Raw genomic sequence first — 15,673 nt, forward strand, 5'->3', positions numbered from 1 at the left:
TGTTGAGGATACAGGGGTGAACAAGACAGATAAGATCTCTGATCTCTTGGAGTTTACATTTTTACTAGAGGAGACAAGCTATGTAAAAACGTAAACAAGAAAACAAAAAGGTAATTTCAAACTGCTTTACGAACTAAGAAGACTTTAAAAGAGCAAATTGTGGTGATGATGTAAGGAAACAGTCACACAGGCACATATTCATACATTACTGTATGTATACATTATTATATTTTTTAAATTAATTAAAAAATCTTAAGGACCTAGAAGGCTGGAAGCCTCTGAGGCTCCAGAATATAAGGAAGCCTGCACAGGATTCCGCCTGTGTCTTCTTCGTTTACGATCTGGCTGCGCACCCTTTTCTACGTGGTTGCATAAGTCTTAGCCGGGGGTACCCCTAGATGTTGGTCCATGAGTGTTGAACATAGGCATAGGTGTTGGGTACTCCCAACATGTGCGCTAAGCAGGTACTACTTTTGAAGCAGAGTAACAAAAGCATTAAGTATATTCATTTTTAAAGAACATAAAATCAAGTAATGAGGAATACAAATGAATTACCTGCACAATAAGAGCATGTCTCCTTAATACATACTTCTGAGATGCCATGTGAATAAAGGTTAGGCCTATACAGAGGCTATAGAGAGGTTCATGGGGATGGGTGCGAAAGGCCTGCACATACTGTCCTGAAAAATGAACAGTGATGTCAGATGGTGGGACAAAAACATAGTTCCTTATTTCTTCAACACTTACTCTAATATATTTTAAGGTAAACAAACATTACTGTTACTTTAACATATGCAAGGAGTACATTCTAAAATATCAACCAGGGACTTCCCTGGTGACACAGTGGTTAAGAATCTGCCTGCCACTGCAGGGGACACAGATTCAAGCCCTGGTCCAGGTAGATCCCGCATGTGGCGGAGCAACTAGGCCCGTGCGCCATAACTACTGAGCCTGTGCTCTAGACCCTGTGAGCCACAACTACTGAGCCCATGTGCCACAACTACTGAAGCCTGTGTGCCTAGAGCCCATGCTCAACAACAAAGAGAAGCCACCGCAATAAGAAGCCCGCGCACTGCAATGAAGAGCAGCTCCTGCTCACCGCAACTAGAGAAAGCCTGTGCGCAGCAACAAAGACCCAACACGGGCAAAAACAAATAAATAAATAAATAAAAATAAAAAAATATCAACCAGGTGAATATTAATTTGAATTTTAAAATAATATATAACATATAACAAAATTAGAAGGATTTACCCAGGAACATATCCTGACCATAAAGATTAAATATGAGTATAAAAGTAACTTTTTTAAGGTACAGTTAGACATTTCCATGTAGAATAGTACTTCCAAAATAAACAATGTATCAGTTGTGATCATAAATATATCTTATGATCTTAAATCTTTTTAAAAGCCAATGGGGGAGTGTGTCTTTTGGTGAATTCTTTCATAAAATTAATTGAGACCTATCTTATAAATTCAAATGTGATGGATCATGGAGGTGAGAAAAAGAAACATAGTTTTGTTTTGTTTTATAGGTTATGGGTATTATTTTCCCAAATGTAGCAACTACTTTGTTTTGCCTGAGAAGAGCTAAATGTATTTAATAATAAAATAAGAATTCATGGTTTTGTGAATTCCATGTATTCTATATATATAATTGTCTCATATCAAATGCCTAACTGTATGAGATAGAGGAATTTAAGCAAACTTTTCTTATAAAGGTATGATCTCTAATTTATCATATAGATAAGAAAACTTCTATTCCAGAAGGAACAGCACTGTAAAATCTCTTTAGCAGCACAGATGGTAGCCTGCCGTTTGGACTTCCTATTTTTGTGTAGTGTAAAAGTTTCTAAATATAGGAAAATAAAATAAAATCTCTATTTTATATTTTCTTAATATTAAACTAACAATTCCAAAAAAGCATACACAATGAAGGAAAGTTTCAGTGTCTGATGTTCAAGATTACTGGCTGAACAACCATAAAAACAGCAGCCATACACAAAGAAACATGAAAGTATTAAACAGCCAAAATCACAGTATATTCAGAAGTGAACTTGGCAACACTAGCTTTCAGGCAGCAGGAGATACATGTCTCACCTAAACTTTTGGTTAGGTATTTTTCTACTTGTTTGCTCCTGATTCCTTATTACAGAAATTTCCTATAAATGATTAAATTTTCCCTGAGTTTAATTAGAATTAGTAAGAGCTATGTAAATAAATCTTAATATAAAGACTTGTCTCCCACCAGTCAGAATGGCCATCATCAAAAAAGTCTACAAACAATAAATGCTGAAGCGGGTGTGGAGAAAAGGGAACCCTCCTGCACTGTTGGTGGGAATGTAAATTGGTGCAGGCACTATGTAGAACAATATGGAGATTCCTTAAAAAACTAAAAACAGAACTACCATATGATCCAGCAATCCCACTCCTGGGCACATATCTGGAGAAAAACATGGTTCAAAAGGATACATGCACCCCAGTGTTCATTGCAGCGCTGTTTACAATAGCCAAGACACGGAAGCAACCTGAATGTCCATTGACAGATGAATGGATAAAGATGTGGTACATATCAGTGGAATATTACTCAGCCTTTAAAAAGCATGAAATAATGCCATTTGCAGCAACATGGATGGACCTAGATATTATCATACTAAGTAAGTCAGACAAAGAAAGACAAATATCATATGATATTGCTTATATGTGGAATCGAAAAAAAAAAAAGATACAAATGAACGTATTTACAAAACAGAAACAGACTCACAGACTTCGAAAACAAACTTATGGTTACCAAAGCAGAAATTGAGACTCTGGGATTGACATATACACACTACTATATTTGAAATAGATACCCAACATGGACCTACTGCATAGCACAGGGAACTCTACTCAATATTCTGTAATAGGGGACTTCCCTGGTGGTCCAGTGGTAAAGAATCCGCCTTCCAATGCAGGGAATGTGGGTTCGATCCCTGGTCAGGGAACTAAGATCCCACACATGCTGTGGGGCAAATAAGCCCACGCGCCACAACCACTGAGTTCGCACACCTCAACGGAGAGAGCCTGTGTGCCACAAACTACAGAGCCCACATGCCCTGGAGCCCATGCACCACAACTAGAGAGAAGCCCGCACACCACAACGAAGAGCCTGTGTGCCGCAACTAAGACCAAATGCAGTCAAAAAAATAAAAAATAAAAATAAATAAATAAAACAAAGACATATTAAAAAAAATTCTGTAATAACCTAAATGGGAAAAAAAATTTGAAAGAGATATATATATATGTAAATAAGTAAGTAAATAAATAAATAAAGGCAAAAAAAAAAGACTCGTCTCCTAAAGCAGGCATCCCCAACCCGTTCATGGCCTGTTACGACCTGGGCCACACAGCAGGAGGTGAGCGGCAGGCGAGCAAGTGAAGCTTCATCTGTATTTACAGCCACTCCCCATCGCTCCCATTGCTGCCTGAGCTCCGTCTCCTGTCAAATCAGTGGCAGCATTAGATTCTCATAGGAGCGCGAACCCTACTGTGAACTGTGCATGCGAGGGGTCTAGGTTGCATGCTCCTTATGAGAATATCATCGCTGATGATCTGAGGTGGAGCTGAGGCAGTGATGCTAGCGCTGGGGAGCGGCTGCAAATACAGATTATCATTAGCAGAGAGGTCTGACTACACAGAGACCATAATAAATCAACTGATGCAGACTCATATCAAAACTCTGTAACTCAGTGAGTGGCAAGCAAAAACAAGCTCAGGGTTCCCACTGATTCTGCATTACGGTGATTTGTATAGTTATTTCATTATACGTCACAATGTAATAATGATAGAAATAAAGTGCACAATAAATGTAATGCACTGGAATCATCCCAAAACCATCCCCATTCCCACCCCCCTCCCCTCCACCCCACCCTACCCCTGGTCCGTGGAAAAATTGTCTTCTATGAAACTGGTCCCTGGTGCCAAAAAGGTTCGGGACCGCAGTCCTAAAGGAATGAACCATCAGCAAATCTTAAGTCCCTCTTTGTTACTATAGCAAATTAAAATCAGGTAGCAAAGCATCCATAATTAATTAAAATTATTTTGAGAACGAACAAGCCTCAGCAGGGAGAGTTGTTGAGCTTTAAAGTCCTACTTTCGGACTTCCCTGGTGGCGCAGTGGTTCAGAATCCACCTGCCAATGCAGGGGACACAGGTTTGAGTCCTGGTCCGGGAAGATCCCACATGCCGCAGAGCAACTAAGTCCGTGTGCCACAACTACTGAGCCTGTGCTCTACAGCCTGTGAGCCACAACTACTGAAGCCTGTGCTCCACAACAAAGAGAAGCCACTGCAATGAGAAGCCCATGCACCGCAACGAAGAGTAGCCCCCATTTGCTGCAACTAGAGAAAGCCCACGTGCAGCAACAAAGACCCAACGCAGCCAAAATAAATAAATAAATACATTTTAAAAACCATTAAAAAAAAAAAAAGTCCTACTTTAAAGACTTACTTTAACCTTTTGAAACCAAAGCATCATAAGAAAAATAAACATTATTATAATTACTGAGAACACTTATAGCCACTTACTGTATGTGCCAGGCATTATTTTAAGTACTTTATATTAACTCATTTAATTTCCACAATAATCTACAAGGTAGGTCCAATTATTATCTCCATTTCAGAGATAAAGAAACCAAGGCAGAGGGAAGGAGACAAAGTCATATGCCAGGACACTCACCAAGTGCATGCTTAAAACTACCAGATACGAATGCGTTGTGTCCATTCAAGACACACAGGGCATGATTATCTGGGTTTTTCAGCATTAAACGGAGACAAAAGCGGTGATGTCGTACATCTTGGGAATGCATGGTAACTTGATTGAAAATGTTCCAGAGCTGGGGTTTATTGACATTTTCCATTACCATTATCCTAAAATTGCAGAAAGAGGGTGAGGGTAAAAAATAATGTAAAAAGAAAAATCTTCCTGATTTTTAAGATTGAAACCTTTCAGTGCTATCCCACGAACACTGAAATGCACCGCCCCCAACAAGGAGGATGTAGTGCTTCTACATCTTGTTTCTGCTTTTCAGCAAAACTTTTAAACCACGAAACAGAATCAAGAGGTTTAAGTTTCACCTTTTCTCTCCCAGCCCACTCTCATAGCTGCAGAACAATGAACACTGTGTAATAATAATGTGTATCAGACATTGTTAAAAGGTGTTACATACGACAACTCACTTAACTCTCACAGTAATCCTATAAGGTGGTAATATTATGATGCCTGTTTTATCACAATAAATGGGGAGACTGAGGCACAAGAGGTTAAGTAAATGGGAGTGCATGCTCTCATATACTACTTCTGAGAATCACCAATGAACAAATTAATCTGTAAGTGACAAGAGAGTTAAAATAAAACAGCTTATTAAATCTTGGCCATGAGAAACTACGTCAAAGTAAATATACATGCTCCATCAAAGAATCTAATTAAAATAAGTTATTGGAAAATCACCTGATATAGTTATATGCCTTTCTGAAATTTTTGTCCAGAATTGCAGCAGAGAGACCAAAGTATTCTAGCTCTTTGCGTTTTGGCCTGTCCTCATAAAATGAGTAATATTCCAATGAAGAATCCACAAGTAACTCAGCCTCCTGAAATCGGGATAGGTCACATAAGGAGTATATGGCCTTCAAAAGAAGGTTCCACCAGTCATCTTTTGTCAAAACACTTGTGAGTACAGCAAATATTGCTAAAATGAGACCAATGAAAATCAGTTAGGACACTGCACTTCCAGAAATAGGAGTATTAGAAAGAAAATTCACATGATCAATTTTACGGTTAAGTTTAATAACCATGGCCCTATGGGACTGAATTCTTGCCAACATTCTTCTGACAATGATGAGAAGGAGGGAGCTGCTTGTTTCCACTCCCTCAACATGACCCCCCTCTGCTCTGCCTGCCTAACAACCTGCAGTCCTAGGTTAATTCTCATTTCTGATTGTAAAGTCCAGCTACTTCATTTGTGTTTCTCAGTGCTAGCTAGAATATATGCTCCTCCAGGGCGAGTGTGCTATCCATGATTGAGGTCAGATATGGGATTCTGCACCTACAAGGCATTCAAATATTTGCTAAGCAAAGGACTTCAAATTCATACTTAACAAATCTTCTCTTCCTTATTTGTCTGTAAGAAACTTCCCTTTATAGCCCTTGAAAAATACCAAAAGCCATAAAAATTTTTTACTGTCTTTGATCCAGTAATTCTCTTCCTGGGAATCTATCCTAAACAACTAGTGAGAAATATGGATAAATCTATAGGCATGAGGATGCTCACTATGGTATTATTTAGAAAAGAAAATTATCAAAAGCAACCATATAATCAAAAAATAATACGGGAATGATTAAATTATGGAACTGCTATCCAATGGAATATTACACACTCCTTAAATATAACAGCTACAAAGAGAATAGAACATGAGAAAATGTTGCGTGAAAAAAATCAGTAAAAAGATGCATGTAAAAAAAAAAAAAAAAAAAAATGCATGTAACATAAAGAGCCCTAGATAATCCTACCATGATGCACTGGTGTAATGTGATCCCCACCATGATGAAACTAACTGACAAAACAAAAACCTTATGAGCTTAAGAAAAACCAACAATGGACCTGAGATGAGGAAATACTGAAAGAGAAAACAGCCAGGATCAGATACAGAGAAAAATATGTTAAGGAAACATAGTCCAAAATAATGTGTGCAGAGGCAGAAGCCACTGGGATAAGCCCAGAATCAATAAACTAGAGAGATGGCAGGGCTCTGAGACTAGATTGTGAGCAGTTGAGCCCACAGTCCTATCCTCTGACTCTCTTCCCCCACGACATCTTGCTTATGTCCTTATAGTGTGCTTAACAGAGATTCAGCTCTTCTGGATTCCAAAACCCTGTCCATTGCACACTGCCATGTCAGTAACAATGGTTTAATTAGTATCTGTGGACCTGATTAACAATGAAAAAATTTTCTGCCAGATTGATATCTCTAGTTTATAGCCTAGGTCTCTTCCAAAGTTCTCTGAGTAATAACCTCACCCAACATACTTGATCATTTTTCAGCTAAAAATAGATGGCTTGCAAAGTCACATGACTTGAGATTGGGCCAAAGCAACTTATTCTCAGACTTTTTATGACCATTGCTACATTTGTCAAAAATAAGTTTAACAGAGAATGGAATATATGTAATTGAAGTGACTAGACAAATAAAGCAATCTGTATTATCATCTAATCATCACAAATTTCTTTAAATAGGGTATATTTTCCTCTTAAAAAGTCAAAATTAAAAGATTTAGTTTTTTCACAGAAGGATCTAAGCAGATGCCTGCCTTTTAATTTTTTTAAACTGAAGTATTTACGTATAGCCTTTCTTTCTTTTTTAAAAACACCAAAAGAGTTTATTTTACCTGAGGGATCTAGATTAGAAAATATCATTTTATTCAAAGAGGATATATTTTCAATTAGATTACTGTCAAGTATTACTTCATGAGTTTTTTTTCCAACTCAGCCAAGTTTTGTGCAATAAAGCAAATGAAAGTAATTACCTTTTGCATCACAATTTGCTGACTCTTGGTCATTGTTGTCTGATATTTTGTCTCTTGACACTTTAATAAGGTAGAGATGCCTCTCTCCAGATTTGGAACTAGATATCAAACAGACTTGGGCTCTATTCATTGCTACCTGAATTAAAGATGATAATTGAGATTTTTTAGTCACATAATTTTTTAGAGAAAATCTATGGGAAACAAGTGTCACAGGTGTGCCTGAAAGCTTCTTTAGTAAGGCAAAAAAAAGACCAGTCATTGTGTATATAAACGCCTAGAAGAGAATGAATAGACTTATTTTTTCCTTAACAAAGGAATCTGGGTCACACTACTCACCTTAGTAAGGAAAAAGAAAGCAATTCATACTAAGTTTATAACACACACACACACACACACACAGCCACCTCCCTGTAAAAAAGCCAGACTCAGAAAGGATGTCATAATCGGAAAACATTTTTGCAAAGTGAACAATTTTGGCACATAGCAGTGTCTACAGAGCCAATAACTGATACCATGATGGTTCTCGTTTTTCTAAATATGTACTAGCAAAGATTTTATTGTACAATCTATAGTAAAGTTTACACTTTCATGTAGAACTTTCAATTATATACCATTAATCTCTAAGTCTTCTTTTATCTGACTTTCACTTTAAAAAGTTTGAGTTTAACAGAGTAAAAGAGAGTTACAAAATGGCTATAATCTATGTTTAAACCAAATTCTAAACATTTAAGAAGTCAACAAGGCTAATATAAAGAAAGATCATCACCTACCCTTAAAAGCATGGCTAACATGGTAAGCAAGGTATCCACATAACCATGCATTTTGCCTTGTGAGAACAATAGAGTAGAACGTTGAAGCAGCAACTTCAGTTCCTAAGTAAATAAGCACAGGATAATAAGTGTGACAAGATTCCTTTGCTGTAAATTGTTTTGTTTGCATAGAAAAGTTTTGTCTTAGAAACCAAACCTTAAGAACATTTGCTTTATGATCTCTCACAATAATTAAAATCCAATGTTTTAGAAACTGTAAATTATAACATTAACAATTATAATGTTAAGTTTCTGTAACTTAAGACTCAAAATCACTTTTTCAAAAACACTGAATTTAATACACTAAAATAAAACTTGGATATAAGCCGTAGGGACATCATTAACCGAGGAGAAAGTTCTAAAACATAATCCACCAAGAAAAACTTCTTTCTATGTTACATGGCCTACCTGCTGTGCTGCGTTTGCATCTTGTGCTAAAGTATCTGGATCATACATGGGTTCCAGAGCTTCCAGAGCTTTCTCAGGACGGCCCAGCTGCTGCTGAAGGGTGGAAAGTGAAATTCTTGCATCCAAATGGAGGGGGGCCAGATCAACCACTTTGCCATAGCTTTCGGCAGCACGCTCCATATAGCCTAAGGCCTTTAAGCATTCTAAAATGATGTTAAAATAAAGCATTAATATGAACTACAGATTTGTAAGTGGGCCAAAATTATTTCTCCATTTTAAAAGAAATTATAGCAATACAAAAAAATTATAACAAGAAAGAAATATATGCATATTTCCAGTACTTTAAAACAATTGTCCCTTCTAATCTCTATCTATGCTACAAGGATGTAATCAGTATATATTTTTATATATTTATATATATATATATATACACACACAATTTGGTATTCTGCTTTATTCACTTACTATTATGCTTTCAACATTTTCCCATGCCTTCATTGGCATTCTGACTGATTATAATATTCAATTAAATTGCTTATTTACTTAACCATATTATTTGACATTTAGGTTATTCCCAAATTTTTACTCTAATAAATAACGCCACAGTAAATATCTTCATGTATATAAGCCAGAGTTCACAAATTGGCAGACCAGTTTAACCTACAGATATGCCTTGTTAGGCCACAGTGCTGTTAAAAACAGTGAATTGCCTACATTCTTAAAAGCTAGGATGTTTTATGAAATCCAAGTTACTGGATTCCTTTGAAAAATCTGGATTTGGCAACAGCGAGTCCCTTCATTCCCACCTGGTGCATCAGCCATGCTGAGAGACAGCAGCACCCTTTAGACGGGCGTCTCCAGTTCTCACCCTGCCCTGGGCCTCTCACATACCTACTCTATTCACTTTTGTTACCTGCCAGGCTCCTGAGTTTTGTGATCTCCAATATAAACCACCTCCCCTCACCTCACTCAATTATTTCCTCAGGATAAGTTCTCAGAAGTGAGGCTACTGGGCCTTATTCCTCACACTTTATGCCAATCAATCATTAAGTCCTATCATTTGAACTCGAAGATGAATGCCTGGTAAGCATTTCTTCTTTCCACCCTAATAGCCACAGCACTCACTAATCTAAGCCCTTTCACCTCTTTCCTTTTCACTGCAATGATCTCCTAAGATGGTATTTTGCCTCCAATTGTTTTCTCAAATCTCAGATTTCTCAAATATCTCCTTATCACTATCTTTAGGTTAAACTTTGGTAATAAAGGAAGACTACTAAATGTGGATGGATCATTGTGATAGAATTTCTCATAATTTTTCACTTCTCACTTTAAAAGATATTTTGTTATTATGCTACAAGCATTAAATTCCTCTAGTGATCTTTCTTATCTACTGTTCCAAATTTCTTTATGATTTTTAGATGATTCTGAGGTTTTACCTTCCACTCATCTCAAGCTACACAGGCTCAACATGGAAAAAGCATTTATCAGTATCATGATCATAATTAAAGAGGATTTTAAAATGTCTACTGTTAGTAACAGGAGCAGTTTAAATACCACAGCCTTATGGAAGGCAATAAAAACTTCAATTCCCGGCTCATGTCTTTAAAATTCAAAACCCACAAATAATGTAACTTTTTATGATGGTATTACATTTGTATTCATGTTCACTCATCCAAATAGTAACGTGCTATCTTAATCATTAAGTGCTCTCTTTGCCATTTCATATCTGTGATATGTGTCAAAATATCCCAGAATATCAATCAATGCTACTCTAGTTATAGAGGATTTTCTGCCACTATGTAATATTTTAAGAAAATATTAAAACTTTCTGCCATCATGCAATATTGGAAACAAAGACTATTCAAACTTTAATGCATCTCTTATGTTGATTCAATAGGAAATCCTATGAGAATATTTTTGGTTTTCATACATTTCTGTAAGAGATTTAGTTGTTTTTCCCAAGCTGCTTTTCCTACTCTAAATGATTTATTTCAGATTACTGTGGATTTAGATGCAATGAAATAAAATGACATATAAAATCCAATCTTGAGCATATTTTCAGCTCAAAGAACATTGAAAATATATTAACTTTTTCCTCAAAATAACATTAAATATAAATCCTTAAAAGCTCTTCAAAAATCAGATTGCATCCCAAGTCTGACAATCTATTACTAGAAACCAGAGCCTGTGGTTAAGACACGTAAAAGACAGGTATTTAAGGTATTTTTAACAGGGATATGTTAGTCTTTCTACTTCACTCTGGTACCATTAAGTGAATCATTCCTCCAATGCATTAGTGAGGGAAAATCACTTAGCGGTAAACCAAGACAACTTAAATACTGACTTTCAAAAAACTGCCCTGGGGGCTTCCCTGGTGGCGCAGTGGTTGAGAATCTGCCTGCCGGTGCAGGGGACATGGGTTCGAGCCCGGTCTGGGAGGATCCCACATGCCGCGGAGCAGCTGGGCCCGTGAGCCACAATTACTGAGCCTGCGCGTCTGGAGCCTGTGCTCCGCAACAAGAGAGGCCGCGATGGTGAGAGGCCCGCGCACCGCGATGAAGAGTGGCCCCCGCTTGCCGCAGCTGGAGAAAGCCCTCGCACAGAGGCGAAGACCCAACACAGCCATAAATAAATAAATAAATAAATAAATAAATAAATAAAATTAAAAAAAAAAAAAAACTGCCCTGAAACCAGAAATGCTTTCACTAAGACATTAACATTTTATAATAATTATTACCATCTTAGGGAAATAAGTTCTTGCTTGCTTATGTGATTAAAACTTCTCCTTCCTACAAAAAAGTATTACCTGCATGCCGAAGCCAAACCACTGCGAGGTTATATCTTTCAGAGCAGACTAGCGCACTAAGGAGGGGAAGTGCAGAATTATATTCACCAACATCCAGAAAAGCTTCAGCAACATCGAGATAGAGGTCTCCCATGTCTTCGGGATTCTGTTCCACGAGTGTTGTCAAGAGAGGCTAGACCCCAACAGTTAACAGCCGGAAGTCAAACAGTCATTACAAATACGCTCATCTACTTATATTTCTCTTTTTAACATATATACAAGTTATCTGAGGCAAATCTAAGAGGAGAAAGGCTTAATAAAACCAGCTTTAAATAATCACTTTTTAAATTCATTTCTGAGTCTCTATTAAAAAGAATTCATACTGCCGTCATTCACTCATTCAGCCACTGCTTCCGAAGGCCTGTTATAAGGCAGGCATTGCAGGAGCTAGGGCAACACTGACCTGCTGTGCTCTTCCTCTGGCAAGTCAATAATGCCCAGGCCTCAGGGCCTCTGTGTCTGCCGATTTTCTGGAAAGCTGTTCCCTCCGGTACCTGCCTGGTTTACTTCGTCACTTCCTTCACGTCATCATTCAAATGTCACTTTTCGGGGGAGGCTTTTCTTGACCAATTTAATAAAATTGTAACTCCTCCCACCCCCAGTATCCCCTATTCTTCTCTGATTTTTCTCCAGAGCACTGATCACCAACTAACATCCTATATTTTATGTATTTATTTTATTTATTATCTAATCCCATTAAAACAAAAGATCCATGAGGACAGGGATTTGTATATTATTTTCAACACTTTATCCTAAGGTCTGCAAAGTAGATGCCCAATACATTTTTTAATTCAATGAAATACTTAGTCCAAAGTCGGCAAAAGAGAACAGCTGTCAGAAACTGCCAATTGTCTAAAAGGCCCAATCTCACATTCTGATCTCTGGATTATTCTCATTTTAAAAGAAAAACAAATGATCATAAGCCCATTTCCAAACACTTAGCTTTTAAAAGACATTCACACAAAATAATCTGATGTTTACTGTGACTTCCTAGTTATTAATATGAAATCTAGGGTCAACTTAAAATTTCTTGTTATCTAAACATTGTAGGTTTGATCTAAAGTATCTTAAGTACAAATCTTAATGTTACTTACATTAAGTGGTTCAAGGATGTTGAGATGTACAAGGCAGACCATCAACTTCACTGTGATATCTATTGGCACACCATCCGGTATAGTGCAGGAAACATTCTCACCAGCTGTGGATTAGACAGACAGACAAAAAGTTCCTATATGTAATCTTACAAAGTGGGGCAAATGAAGCAAACTGTAACTTCTATGCAAGATCTCATTTACTTCACTCAAAGCAAATGATTCTACAGTCAATTCTAAGTTCGGCCAACTCTAGTTCTAGGTTCTTACACCTCTTTCGGTCTGTCCTTTGGTAGCAATTATCCTTCCTATTCTTTTCCTAATACCTTATCCATTTACTGAAAACCTACATAAACTCCCACACCTTCTATCAAAACTACAAAGAACTAAAAAACAAAAGTGACAAATACGGATACATGAACTTCCTCTTTTTCTTCTTGAATCCAAAAGCCTCTTTTTAGTCTTCACTACAAAGAGGCTGAGAAAGGGATAAAGTAATAGTGTGCTTAAGTCTGAAGTAGCATTTTATGTGAATGCTTAAGTTTCAAGTAGAATTTTTTCAATGCTTAAGTTTGAAATAAATTAGTAGAGAGCATTTTAAGCCCTTTTTGAAAAGTAAACTGCTTCAATTCTAAAGGTTTTTGATAAGTTGCTCGGTAATTCATTCTTTTTTCACATAGCACTATCAAGACCCTGGGTCAATGACAAATGCCAAGTTCAAATGGATGTATTGAGAAATAAAAGGGACTGAAAACACTTTTTTAAAAAAAAAAGATTACCTGTGAGTGAACACTCACAAGAAAAAGATATGGAATCTCTGTTACGAAAAAATGCTCCTTGGGAAAACTTGTTATGAAAACACTATCGATTTCAAAATGCCACATTATGAACAAGAGAGGATTACGCACACTCTCCTATGCACAGGAAACTACAACTTTTATTCTCTTCTGAAGCGCCTTCTTCTGTAGTTTTTTTTTCTAGCACAATTCCAGAAAAATCTGTAATTACCTAAAAGAATGGGGGAAGAAAAGGAAATAATACAATAGGTATGTATGAAAAACCTTTTCACAATGCAAAGATTTGTAGTTAATTCAAATAATCCTTACAAAATATAAATAGGCTATAAAAAGCAACAGTATGTCTCTTTAAAATAAGGAACCACTGTGATACATTAACATTTTTATATCATATTAACTAATGCTTAACTGAAAATACATAATTTCTCTATATCAAACCAATCTAATTTTCCCAACAGATTAAGAAATGAATCATAGCAATTAGTCTGGCTGCTGAGTCCTGCTACCCTGAAGGACACACATATCTAGCACCTGTGATAACGGCAATAGCTTTTATTATACGGTAATTACATTTTATATTTCATACGGGATTATTATAAAATCTAAATGTGTCCATACAGACTTTAAATATATAATTTAAAATATAAGTAATTTAATATATATAACTAAAATGGGGAATTGTCAATTTGTAAGAATTTCTAGAACACAGAAACGTGTTCAAAACCTAACAGAGAAACACGTAAGTGTTCCTACCTCCAAAGCTCTGTCATATTGTTTATTAGAAATGTATAGTTCAGCTGCAATGTTAACATCTTCCATGGAGACTAGGCCCTGGTGCTTTGAGAAAGCTTCTTCAATTATGTTAATAGCTGAAATAACATCATTGGCTTCATAGTAACTCCTAAAAAATTAATGGCAAAATGGATGAGTGCTTATTTAATTCAGATTATAAAATTCATTTTCTTACACAGACCCTCTAACTATTAACTATGATTTTCATCTTCTTAAAGTTTGGGAGGAGGAAAAAAACTCTTCTTTAAAATCATAATCAGAGCTGATCCAGAGAAAAATGTGTAATGTCATAACATTACACATCTCAGTCTCCCAAAGCTACTTCATATCATTCTAGCTCACTTGCTCTGTAATGCAATACCAACAACTTTTCTACCTCAATGGGATCTACAAAGCTTTGATCCTACCACTTTTTCACTGTCTCTGCACCCTTCCTGTCCTCAGTTTCCTCCTTCCCTGTGATCCAACATTATAATTACTCCATTGCACATCTCAATTCTCCTGCCCTTCTCTCCCTTTATCAAAATCATCTGATAAAAACTCCAACCCTGGTTAATCCAAATATGCCTTCACCACCAGCTGCCCAGCTGCCCATGCTCACTAAACTCTAAATTAATGATCACTAGCCTCAAGTGGGCCCATGGTGCTGGTCAGGAATCTTACTACAGTTACCAGTCCAGTACTTCTCAAACTTGAATGTGCACACAAGTCAACTGGGAATCTTATAAAAAGGCATATTCTGATCCAGTAGTGCTGGGGCAGGGTTGAAATTCTACATTTGTGACAGGCTCTCAGGTAATACAAATGCTTCCAGTCTGTGGGGTAGCAAGAACTCAAGGACCCAGACAGCTATTTCACATCTTCTCCTCTCCAAACCCACAATTCTCCTATCCTCACTCTCAGCTGATGACCTCACTTCTTATTTTACAAAGAGAATCAAATCAGACATCCCACATACTCCCAACACATCTACCTACTTACCCATACCCATGGCCATATCTTCTGCCTTCTCCTTTTATCATAAGCCCAACCCTCAACTAGATCCCATTCCCTCCAATCTATTCAAGGATATCAATCAAGCAATTGTCCCTTCTCTCATGAATCTTCAATATGTCCCTTGGTTGTAGATCATTCCCACCTGAATACAAATATACTGTAATTTTTACCAACTTAAAAATTATCTCTTGTCCCTACAACCCATTCCAATTACCTCCCCATTCTTCTGCTCCCCTTATAAATTTCTCCAAAGAGCTGTCTATCCCTCAGACTCCCCCCAACCCATCTCCAATGTTCATACTTAGTCCTCATTTTATGTGATCTACCTGTAGTATTTCATACAGATGGTCATCCCTCCTCCTTGAAGTGCTTTCTTC

At 37.0% G+C, this 15,673-nt stretch overlaps 1 protein-coding gene across 1 annotated transcript in view; it reads right to left on the reverse strand.

Annotated features, from left to right (window-relative positions):
- Positions 1-15,673, reverse strand: part of GTF3C3 (general transcription factor IIIC subunit 3) — a 30,474-nt gene that overhangs the window by 4,139 nt on the left and 10,662 nt on the right. Inside the window, exons 7-16 of the mRNA XM_036858779.1 lie at positions 14,262-14,409; positions 13,620-13,719; positions 12,715-12,818; positions 11,582-11,753; positions 8,776-8,978; positions 8,329-8,430; positions 7,559-7,694; positions 5,486-5,723; positions 4,715-4,905; positions 556-680 (exon numbers count right to left, since the gene is read on the reverse strand). Of these exons, the coding sequence (XP_036714674.1) occupies positions 556-680; positions 4,715-4,905; positions 5,486-5,723; positions 7,559-7,694; positions 8,329-8,430; positions 8,776-8,978; positions 11,582-11,753; positions 12,715-12,818; positions 13,620-13,719; positions 14,262-14,409 (1,519 nt within the window). The remainder of the gene's footprint in view (positions 1-555; positions 681-4,714; positions 4,906-5,485; positions 5,724-7,558; positions 7,695-8,328; positions 8,431-8,775; positions 8,979-11,581; positions 11,754-12,714; positions 12,819-13,619; positions 13,720-14,261; positions 14,410-15,673) is intronic.

This window comes from Balaenoptera musculus, chromosome 7, assembly GCF_009873245.2.
Source record: "Balaenoptera musculus isolate JJ_BM4_2016_0621 chromosome 7, mBalMus1.pri.v3, whole genome shotgun sequence".
Lineage (NCBI taxonomy): Eukaryota > Metazoa > Chordata > Mammalia > Artiodactyla > Balaenopteridae > Balaenoptera > Balaenoptera musculus.